Source organism: Hippopotamus amphibius, chromosome 1 (genome assembly GCF_030028045.1).
Source record: "Hippopotamus amphibius kiboko isolate mHipAmp2 chromosome 1, mHipAmp2.hap2, whole genome shotgun sequence".
In the NCBI taxonomy this organism is placed as follows: Eukaryota; Metazoa; Chordata; class Mammalia; order Artiodactyla; family Hippopotamidae; genus Hippopotamus; species Hippopotamus amphibius.
The window spans coordinates 95264456-95276572 of record NC_080186.1 but is presented as its reverse complement, the minus strand read 5'-3'; the positions used below and the strand labels follow the sequence as shown (position 1 = coordinate 95276572).

Here is a 12117-nt window from a genome sequence, read left to right as displayed (position 1 = left end):
CATTACCAGTCCTAGCCTCCATAAACAATTTTCATCCATCCAATTTACCACCTATATCTGGTTATTCTAGTTTACTCTGTAAAAGGGAAAGCGCAAAATCATCTTGATTTAAATTTAAATTCTGATTGGTAACTTAGTTTTAAAAGTGATTCTACTATATACCAATTTTAATTCTCAAAATAATGCTCTGAGATGGGTATTATTACAGAAGGCGAAACTGACGCTTAGTGACCTGCTTAAGATCATACGATGGCAAAGCTGAGAAGTAAAATCCCGTCTTTGTCTCCAAATCCAGTGTTCTTTCCACCACTCCACATTACTTCAAACTGTTCTTCAGAAAGAATATTAACAACTGTATTTATCTAGCAAAACTGAAGATTCAACACCAAAACTGTATTCCTTTACAACTTATGGGCAATGATCTAATTTTTAAAGTACTGAAATGTTTATTATTCATAGTAACAAATATGAACAAGGACATTTCTCAAAGAAATACAAAACTAGAGAAACTAGTATGCTGAACCTGATATATCCATCTTTCTACATCAACAATTACCAATATATGATACATTATCATATACATTTCATCTTTACTTCCACCTGCACTCTACAACTTCAGATTCTTTTGAAGTATATTCCAGAATGCATATGATTTCATTTGTAAATATTTTAGTATGTAACTCTAAAAGATAAGGAGCCATTTTAAAAATATATAATCACAGTACTATTATCATTCCTAAAAAATTTAATGACAGTTACTTAAAAATCAATTGCATACTTTTTAAAAGTTTAGAAACAAATCCCATTTTATTATCAGTTTCATTTCTCTCTGCCTTCACAAATAAGTTGTAAACTATTTCATAAAGCATGCTGATATCTCTCAGGAGGTTTCTTAGTGTCTGAAGAATTATTCCACTTCAAAATTACAAACTCATTGTGCCACAGAAACTCCTCCAGGGATAGATGAGGACCTCCTCAATGAAAGAACTAGATGGATAAAACATTACATGCTAAGTGTTTTCCAGAGTAAAAAAAATAACCTATACTGCACCATGACTCCTAACATAAGGGATACAAACTCCTATTACCTGCAGTTATACAACTATCCAGTCAGTGTACAGAATGCTGATCTTATGGCACTGATGAAACCAGGGGTTTGTTTGGTACAGTCCTACTAAAAATAGTTAAGAGTTTTACATTTCTTTTGGTGAAGTCCTGTATCAATGTATAACCATGTTTGACCTATGCTGTATCATAAAAAAAGGGTGAATGTAAGACCTTCCTATGGGCAGAGGTACAATCCACTCATCCATTGCTGTTACAGTATTCAGAAGTAAACCACTCTTGAAAACCGTTTACCAAGACAGATAAACAACTTACTAGGTTCATCTGATGGTTATGTCCAGTGAATTTCAATGGACATTCCATCAAATGTGGACTATAAGCCAGACCACAGGCTGGGCATCATGGCTGCCCTAAGGGAGCTAATGGTCAAAGAAGGGAGTGGCAGGGACTTCCTTGGTGGTCTAGTGGTTAAGACTCCATGCTTCCACTGCAGGGAGCACAGGTTCGATCCCTGGTCAGGGGAACTGAGATCCTATATGCCACGCGGTGTGGCCAAAAAATAAAAAAAAATTTTTTTTAGTTAAAAAAAAAAAAAGAAAAAGAAGGAAGTGACAATGGAAGAGGAGACAAACATATACACAGATACAGTGAATTTTAATATAGCTGGTGCTAAGAAAGACATGCACAGGATATGTGAGCACAGAGAGGGCACACATCCAAACTATGGAGTTTAGAAATGCTTTCCAAGAGGAGAGTACTTCTGAACTGAATTTTAGATATTGAGTAGAATTAGCTAAATCAAGGAAGTGGGAATGGCATTCAAGTTATAGGGTGTGGCATGAGCAAAAAGGCACTGCGTCATGCACAGGGAACCAGAGCTCAAAGTGCAAGGTGAGGACTGGCAGGAAGTAAGGATGAAGGAATAGGTAGAGGCCAGTCACATTATAAGCTGTGTACTATATTAAGTGTGGCTCTGCCCTACAGGTGACTAGGAGCCACCAAAGGGATTAAAGCACAGGTTGCAAGGTTAACTGTGTTTTCAGACAGAGCCCTCTAGAGGCAAATTTAAAAGTCAGATTCCAAGAGGATAGAATGAAGAATAGAGGGAGTCTGGAGGGAAGACAATGGGGGCCTGAACTATCGCAGTGGTGGGGAGGATTCAGATTGACAGATAAGTCTGAGCAACATTTAGGAGGTAAAACTGGCAAGACTTCACACTTGATACAGAGGTTTCTGGAACTATGCCCCAGAGGGTAGAGCACGAGCATTTCTATTAAAAGCTCATTTTAATTATGTTGAATGTCTTCCATTTTCTGTTATCTGAAACTTTTAAATTTTTAATAGAAATGCCCTCAGCTTACCTATATAAACCTCCTTGGCACCATGCCCTAACATGAACCATGTGCTCCAAAGCAAAGGACAGTGAACCTCCTCACTATTTCCTACGCATGTGTTCAGACATCTAAAATCTGGTATCAAACATCTTCACTCATTAGGGATTTGAATACCATTCAAAGCCATAAGATCTGATACTTATTTAATATTATTCAATAACATATCAGTTTTGATAAGGAATCTATTAATATCTAATCACCATACCAATAATTATGTCTTCCATTCTAATATTTGCTTGTGTTTATTTTACAGTTTAGTACAATGACCAGAACTTCCAAAATAAATATTATATAATGATGATGCAGATATTCTTGCTTTCTTCTAAATGTATCAGAAATGTCATTAATATTTTACCACCAAATATTAAACTATTAGTTTATCGTGTTTAGAAAGTACCCACCCATTCCAATATTAATACCCATTTTTTAAAAGCTCATTTATAAAAGATCACTAAAAATTATAACACAAAAATTAAGTCATTCAGCCAACCACACTACAAAATCCATCTTCTACCCTTAAAGATTTAGAAATATACTTCATTTTTATATTTACATTATATAAAGAATAATAACGTTTAAAGCAACTTCATAAATTCTTCCACAGAACATTAATAAACTATAGTATATAACTGATCTCTACTACCATTTTCCTATAAAAAGGATGTAAAAACTTATAACAACCACAACAAAAAGAAAACACAGCTTAAAGGAGATACTACCTATAACTAGCATATTTTTAGTATTTTCAAATTTAAATTTGAAATGATCAGAGTTAAATACATGTTTAAGTAAGTATTAAAAATTACCCACTAAGAAAGCAGTGATCTTACCTGTAACGAACATGAAAAGAATGGTCTTCCCTCATGCTTATCAAATTTTCCTCCATCGAGTCATATTATAAGCTGGGTATAATAAGAAAGTATTTTGTTTTGTGCCAATACAGTTCTACAATGTAGAGTTGTTGCAGAACATTGTCCGGTTAGTATATTAATGAGTTGGTGTTAATACATCCTAAGCTCCTGCTTCTTCTTTATTAATAATGAAAGGAGGTCAATGTCAGACAGCTTAAAGGTTCAAAATGTGTCCCAAATCCTTGCATCTCTGGCCCTTTCAGCAGCACTTCAGCAATATTTCTGTAAAAGGAATACAAGATGTTTTGCTTGAAGTCCCATTTGCAAAGAAGAACCTAAAGTAATTCCAAGCTGTACATAATCACACAGCTAACTCTACAGACTGCTGTCACGTCAATTATGAGAGAAAACCAGCAGAGGGCTTAACTGTCAAAGGGCTTCTAAATAAGGATGTGAATATATGATATTTATTTGAGACGTACTTTAATTTTTTGTATTACTTCGAGAGAAATGATTGTATGTACTATTTCCTATTACAAACATAGAAGGATACGTGTGACATTAGTATCTTAAAACAAAATTATGATACAAGATTTTAAAAACTATTAACAGGTAAAATGAAAATTCAATAATTCTTTGAACAAGTCAATCCTAACCTTGTAAACATACTTCTTCAAAGAAGATATTTGTGCTGATAATTAAGTTATACTTATATTCATTTGTTTTCAATGCACACCCTATTTAAACACTTTAAGGTATTTAAAATGCTTTCACTGAGTAAATACAAAATAAACTTAGGAAGTATGTGTATGGTAGAATGACACAACAGCACCCACTTTAAGGTAAAGCACATTAGCACTGCCTCTGAAGTCTCCCAGATGTTGCAGTCTAACTCAACACCTGCCTTTCCCTTCTAAGGTGAGCTCTAAACTGAACTGTGTTCATTATTTCCTTGCTCACAAATGTCTGCATAGCTTTAACTTATATTTTGTTTAGTTTTGTATGGTTCTGTTCAATATTATGTTTCTGAGATTCATCTTGCTTGTTGCTGCATAGCTATAATTTGCATGTTTTACTGCTGTATCGCATTCCATTGTATATCAAATGTATTTTTTATTGTACTGTTGATGGGCATTTGGATTGTAGCTTTTCAGATTTTTTTTGTGACTATTAAAAGTTTCGCTATGTACTTTGAAACTAATAACTCAAATCACTGGTTAAACAGGACAGCAGATAAACTAAAGAGAGAATGAGTGAACTAGAAGAATGCTGAAGAGTTTACTCAGACATAGATACAGAGACGAGACGAGAAGTACGAACGAGCAGTTCAGAGAAAAGGAAGACAAAATGAAAGGCTCTAACAGAGGTCTAACTAGAGTACCAGAAAGAAAAACAGAAAAAGGAGCAAAAGCAAAATCTTTAGTGATAAACACTGAGAATTTTTCAGAATCAAAGACAGACAATAATTAGCAGCTTGAAGACGTACACTAAGTCCTAAGCAGGGTAAATAGAAATGAATCCATATCCAGATAAACCACAAAGAAACCACAGACCATCACATATAAACTATAACCTTTACGGGAGTGGTCGTGCGCCCCCACCGCTGCCTGCCTGAACTCCAGCAGTGGCTGCAAACTGCCTCTGCTGCCATCGCCTGCTCCACAGGCACACCTGAGTCACTGCCACCCAGGATGGGGTACCAGCCACCACCCGGGCACACCCCCTATCGAGGGCATAACAACCAGCACATGCTGAGGAAAGAGGCAACAGACATCCATACTAAAAACAGCCCTGGCACCAAATATATTAAAGCCACACAAGCAACACAGGGACACCCCCACATAGAAACAGCCCTCCAAGACCACAGTAGATAACTGTTTCTCTTAAATTCATAGAGTAAGAGAAATATAAGTAGAATGAAGAAGCAGAGGAACCACGCCCAGCTAAAACACCAACAGCATGCTCCTGAAAGAACAAACAATGAAGCAGGCCTTCAGTCTAATAGACACCGATTTCAAAAAGGAGATAATGAAAATACTGAAGGAATTAAGAAAGGCTATTGACAGAAATGAAGAGTACTGTAAAAAAGAACTAGAAACTATAATGAGGAACCAAGAAAAATTAGAAAACTCATTTGCAGAGAGGAAGCTGAGCTAAAGGCAATGAACAGCAGAATGAATAATGCAGAAGACCAAATAAGTGACTTGGAAGATAGAATAATGGAAATCACCCAATCAGGTCAACAGACAAAGTCAAATGAAAAAAAAAAAAAAAGAAAGAAAGCAATATAAGAGACCTATGGGATAATATAAAGTGTGCCAACCTAGGCAGAAGAGAAAGGAAGAAAGAAGGGGATCAAACATGTATTTGAAGAAATTATGGCTGAAAACTTCCCAAACCTAAAGACAGAAACAGATATCCAGGTACAGGAAGCACAGAGGGTCCCAAACAAGATAAATCCAAACAGACCTACACCAAGACATACTATAATAAAAACAGCAAAACTTAAGAATAAAGAGAGGATTCTAAAGGTAGCAAGAGAAAAACACAGTTAGTTACAAGGGAACCCCCATAAGGCTATCAGCTGATTTCTCCATAAAAGCACTGCAGGCTGGGAGTGGCAAGATGTGTTCAGAGTTCTAAAAGGGAAAAACCTGCAGCCTAGGATACTCTACCCAGCAAGATTATCACTCAGAACAAAAGCAGAGAGAAAGAATTTCTCAGACCAGCAAAAACTGAAAGAATACAGCAATGCTACACCGACCCTAAAGGAAATATCAAAAGGTCTTCTCTAAATAGAAAAGAAGTAAGACTCTATAGGAAGAGAAAATCACAATTAGAAAATAAACCACCTAAGCCAGTACACAGATTAAAAAAAAGTCAAAAATCTGTCTGTGAAAGTGACGATAACCACAATGAGCAGCAAAAGGAGGAACGTGAAGACGTGAAGGAGGACGTCAGAACCATAAAATCTGGGGGAGGACAGTAGGAAAATGTAGATGTTTTTCCCCTAGAATGTGTTTGAGCCTACATGACTACTAGTCTAAGGCAAGCAGATATAGGAAGGGGTGAACATACTTGAAAAACAGGGCAGCCACACATCAAAAACATACAAGAGATCACACAAACCAAAAAGAAGAGAACCTAAGTATAACACAAAAGAAAATCATCAAACCACAAAAGGAAAAACAAAAAGAAAAAGAAAGAGACAAAGAAGAAATATAAAATCAACAGGAAAACAAGGTTTAAAATGGCAATAAATACATATCTATCAATAATTACCTTAAATGTCAAAGGACTACATGCTCCAATCAAAAGACAAAGAGTGGCAGATTGGATAGAAAAACAAGAGCCAACAATATGCTGCCTACAAGAGGCCCACTTTAGGGCAAAGGACACATATAGATTTAAAGTGAGGGAATGGAAAAAGATATTTCATGCAAATTGAAATGACAAGAAAGTGGGGAGTCACAATACTTATATCAGACAAAATAGACTTTAAAACAAAGGCCGTAAAGGAAGATAAGGGACACTACATAATGATAAAAGGATCAATACAAGATGAGGATATACTCATTGACATATATGCACCTAATATAGGAGCACACAAATACATAAAATAAATATTAACAGACAGAAAGGGAGAAACTGATAGGAATACAATATAGTAGGAGACTTTAATACTTCACTCACATCAATGGACAGATCTTCCAGACAGAGAATCAATAAGGCAACAGAGATACTCAATGATACAACAGAAGTTAGACTTGATATCTTCAAGACATTACATTCAAAAAAACCTGAATACACATTCTTTTCAAGCGCACATGGAACATTCTCTAGAAGTGACCACATACTAGGGCACAAAACAAGCCTCAACAAATTTAAGGGTATAGAAATTAACCCAAGCATCTCTTCTGACCACAACTGCATGAAACTAGAAATTAACCACAGAAAACCACAGAAATTAACCACAGTGGTTAAGAATCTGCCTGCATGAAACTGGGACATTTGTAGAGACATGGATGGACCTAGAGACTGTCATACAGAGTGAAGTGAGTCAGAAAGAGAAAAACAAATATTGTATATTAACACATATATGTGGACTATAGAAAAATAGTACAAATAAACTGGTTTGCAAGGCAGAAATAGAGACACAGCTGTAGAGAACAAACATATGGACACCAAGTGGGGAAAGCGGGCAGGGTTGGGGGGGAATGAATTGGGAGACTGACATACCAAATTGTACACTCTAAATATATGAGGTTTATTGTATGTTAACTGTATCTCAATAAAAGTTCTAAAAACAAAAACAAAAAAAGAAAAGAACCTGCCTGCCCATGCAGGGGACACAGGTTCGAGCCCTGCCCCAGGAAGATATCACATGCTGCAGAGCAACTAAGCCCATGTGCCACAACTATCGAGCCTGCGCTCTAGAGTCCATGAGCCACAAATATTGAGCCCATGTGCCACAACTACTGAAGCCCACGAACCTAGAGCCTGTGCTCCACAACAAGAGAAGCCACCACAATGAGGAGCCCATGCAACACAATGAAGAGTAGTCCCCGCTCACTGCAACTAGAGAAAGCCTGTGTGCAGCAGCGAAGACCCAACACAGCCAATAAAAAAATAAATCCAATAAATAAATAAATAGTTTATTAAAAAAAAGAAATGAGAAAAAAACGATTACATGGAGACTAAACAACATGCTACTAAAAAAACCAATGGGTAAATGATGGAATCAAAGAGGAAATTAAACTATAACCTTTAAAGTAACAGTTAAGAGAGACAAATAAGGTAAAATTAAGATACATGTGTTTATATAAATAAATATATATATATACATACACACATATCTGTGTACATGTATATTCATTATGGAATCCAGTGTTATAAACAACCCCATAGATCAGTTAGTCCAACATATTACTACAACATTCCCAGAAAGGTTACAAGGCAGCTAACCCTAATTTTGAATAGCCCTTTTAGAAAGTTGTTCCACACTTGGAGTAATCTTTCCATCTCTACCCATTTCTCCCTTCTGCTGTCATAAATAAAGCCCTAATTCCTTTTCCACATAATACCCTTTTAAGGGTTTCAGCTATAACATAAATTAGACTCTAAATAATATACACCCACTGCTTTGTTACTTAAGTATAGTTAAAAAGAGGTTAGTAGGGAATAGAGCAGGAAGAGAAAGGTGGAAAGGATTAGCCTTGGGAACACTGACAAGCTTCCTAGAGCAAATGAGGTTTTCATATTAATAACCAGTTTGGCACATAAGAAATACAAAATATTATTCCTCTTATCCTCTCTCTTTGCCAAGGAAGGAAGCAGTATCTTAAGAAAGGATGAAAAGATAGGCAGCAGTTATTAATCTAACAAATGTTCTCTTTTCCTTTTGTTCAGAACTCTAATGTACTTTTTTCCTTAATAAAAAACATTAAGGGAATTAGCATAAATATAGCAATAGCTCCAAAGTGCATCTAAATTACACAACAGCTACACTGTCAATTGAACTGTCTTTCACTACTGCTTTGAGGTTTAGGTTGTTATTTATACTATGTGGCAGAAGGTGACCTATTAGAATTAACTTAACTTGGAATTAAGTTAAATTATAATTTAATTGAAATATTTTTCCAGCCATTAGATCATAATGAAATCCCCCAATTCACCATTCATTAAAAAATATGATTCGTATTTATTAAAATGTAAGCATTTAATTAAATTAACAAATGTATATAAATGGAGGTGAGAAATACCTTACTTGATTAGGACTGCATACTGAACCATTAAAATTTTCTTAAGCAAGAAGACAACGCAATTCACCATTTTACCAAAGACAATTTATGATATGGTTTTACTATCTTCAAAGGAAGAGTATCCCCCCAAAAGTCACTCTTAAATTTCAATCTCCATAGTAATTAAGTACTATTTATCTTACAATTATGCACTGAACAAGCAATTCTTGATTCAAAGTGCAAAAACTCTAACCAATTTACTAACAGTGTGTTCATTCATGCTCCACATGGAGTTAACAAACCCACTTCATATTTAACCCATAGTTTATATACTACTAGTATAACACTAATAAAATCTACAACAAACATTAAATTATGAATTGTTCATTAAGAAAATTTAATGACAGGACCAGGAAATGGAATGGAAATTATAGGTTTGAAACAATATTAAGAAGTTATCAGGTTTAACCTCCAATCTCCATTAAGACTTACAAGTAATAATTTGCAAGGAACACATATGCTCTTAATAGCATCTCCCAGGTTTTAACAAACAATGCTCCAAAAATCTCACTGCTAACAAAACTGTTAGCTCACAGCATCTTTTGGTCTGACCACAGATAAAGAGAAAGCAATAATTATTTTCCATACCCCAGAAGCATACAGAAAGATCAACCAGGACAGAACTCTGTTTGCCTCACAGGTAATTACCTGATTAGGAAGTCAAAACAGGCAGACTCCCATTATACACCTAGGTGGACTTCTAGATACTATCCAAAGTAGGCAATCACAGTAAACAATAAATCCCAGCCCTACTTTACTGCCAATGGAGTAAAGCATCTTCAAACTAGGTGACTGTGAAAAAGAGGGGTAGACAGTTATAATTACAGTTGACCCTTGAATGGGTTTGAACTCCACAGGTCCACTTAAGGAATCTTTTCAATAAATAGATACTACAGTACTACACAATCCACATGGTTGAAATTGCAGATGTGGAACCATGGGTATGAGGGGCCAACTGTAAAATTATTCACGGATTTTCCACTGTGCAGGGGGTCAGCATGCCTAACCTCCACACCCCTGGTCAAGGGTCAACTGAATAGCTTTTGTCCTTCTTCCAATTTATCTAAACTATCTACTCCTGACTGCAACTTAAATGCCAATAACTTTTGGTCTAATTCTTTCATTTAAGTATCTCTATAAACTGGTAACACCATCAGATAATAAATATAACTTACTTTTCTTGCCTCCAGGTTTGATAATCTAAATTCTTTAAACTTCTCTTATCCTAATTATTCCCTCTAAGGTACAATACTCAAATCCCCCCAATCCCTTTCAGCTGTAATGTTTCAAATCAGATACAGTAGCTCTTTATAAACTGGAACTGGGATAAATATTGAGGAAGAATGAAGCACACATTTAAAATAAAGTTCTTTCACATTAGAATTCAGGGTACAGGTAGAGTAACAAATACACATTTTAGTACTAATGGGGGTAGCAAAGTAGGATGCCAAAGCACCCACTTGTAAAATAAACTCAAGTAACTACCCTAGGTAAACTGGTTATTTTCTGTCAGATTATGTATCTGTAAGTAGACACTAATTTATTTGTAGATGGTCTAAATATGGCTTTTCACCTAACCCAAACATCTATTTCTAATTACATTTTACCTGAAAGATATAGTGGAAACAAGGTGGCAAGTATAAGGAACACTGCATGTAAAACCAGGTGTATGAAGGTAAAAGCAGGAAGTTTACATAGAAGAATATGAAGAGTTAACAAAAAGCAAAGGGTGTAGTAAGCGAAGACCAACAAAGAATTCAGAGCTTGATTTTAGTGTGGCAGGTGTTGAGGAGCCAATCAAAGGCAAGAGAAATTATTTTGACATCAGAATATAAGACTGATGTGGGAAATTAGAGCCACAGCAAGGGAAGTCAGGACCAAGAATGACTGGGTACTTGATTAAGTAATCTAGCTAAGGGTACCTACAGAAAAATGAAACCAATGCCACTGGCTAGATGAGAGGCAAAGGTGAAGCAGTGACAGACAGCTTCCAAGACTTCCAATTTTGAGAACAGGCGGAACAGTAGCAATATGCACAGTAAATGACAAACTGGGTTGCAACAGTGATACTTGGGAGAGGGAAAAAAATGGAATATTTATATTAAATTTGTACTTGGTAAAGTGCTATGTTCACAAATAATAGCTGAAAGAAAAAGATAACTTGAGAAAATCTGATAACAGATAAAATTTGATAAATGGGGAAGAAGGCGGGGGAGTAGAATGTATGACTAATATTTTTTAATTTTGCACGTTTAAAACTAAAAAAATCAAAATACCAATGGGATACAAATGTTAAAAACTGATGAGTCAGTGGCAAAATTAAGGAGAAATTGCAATGGGAGAAAAAAAATAAAGCAATGCATAAAATGTCTGATTCTTTATTCAACAAACTAAATCTCTAAACCAATAATATTATCAAACTGTCACATAGTACTGTAAACTAAAGATAACTGAAGATTCTTTGCATGTGTGTATCTATCTATATCTATCTGTAGTGCTGAACACAGTTTTAGTGTTAACTGATAATTGTCATATATATCAAATGTAAATCACACAATCCCAAATTAATAAACAATCATAGTGCATAGTAAAACAGATCATTCTATACTCTATCATTCTGGAGAAATGAGAATTTGCCACAGAGTATGCTGTAAAAACTGTATCAATACAGTTTTCCTTTAGCACATATATAATACTAAAGTATGTACTCCAATTAAGGTTACATCTTAATTTATTGCTGACCTTTAAGTTTGCAACAATCAGTATAAGTCTGTTAGATGTTAGGCCAAGTTAGATTAAAAAACAAGTGTAACTAACAGTGTAACTGCTGGGACCTCCCTGGTGGCACAGTGGTTAAGAATCCACCTGCCAGGTTGGATCCCTGCTCCAGGAAGATCCCACATGCTGCAGAGCAACTAAGCGTGTGCACCACAACTACTGAGCCTGCGCTCTAGAGCCCGTGAGCCACACCTATTGAGCCCATGTGCCACTACTGAAGCCTGTGCA

The 12117-nt window shown here is 35.7% G+C and overlaps 1 protein-coding gene across 2 annotated transcripts in view; it reads right to left on the bottom strand.

The window, feature by feature from the left end:
• Positions 1-12117, bottom strand: part of GPSM2 (G protein signaling modulator 2) — a 53312-nt gene that overhangs the window by 35752 nt on the left and 5443 nt on the right. Inside the window, exon 2 of one of the 2 annotated variants that reach the window (XM_057723167.1) lies at positions 3290-3592. The exons of the other annotated variant lie outside the window; for it this stretch is intronic. Coding sequence (XP_057579150.1) covers positions 3290-3345 — 56 coding nt within the window. The 5' untranslated portion in view covers positions 3346-3592. The remainder of the gene's footprint in view (positions 1-3289; positions 3593-12117) is intronic. 2 annotated transcript variants of the gene reach the window in all.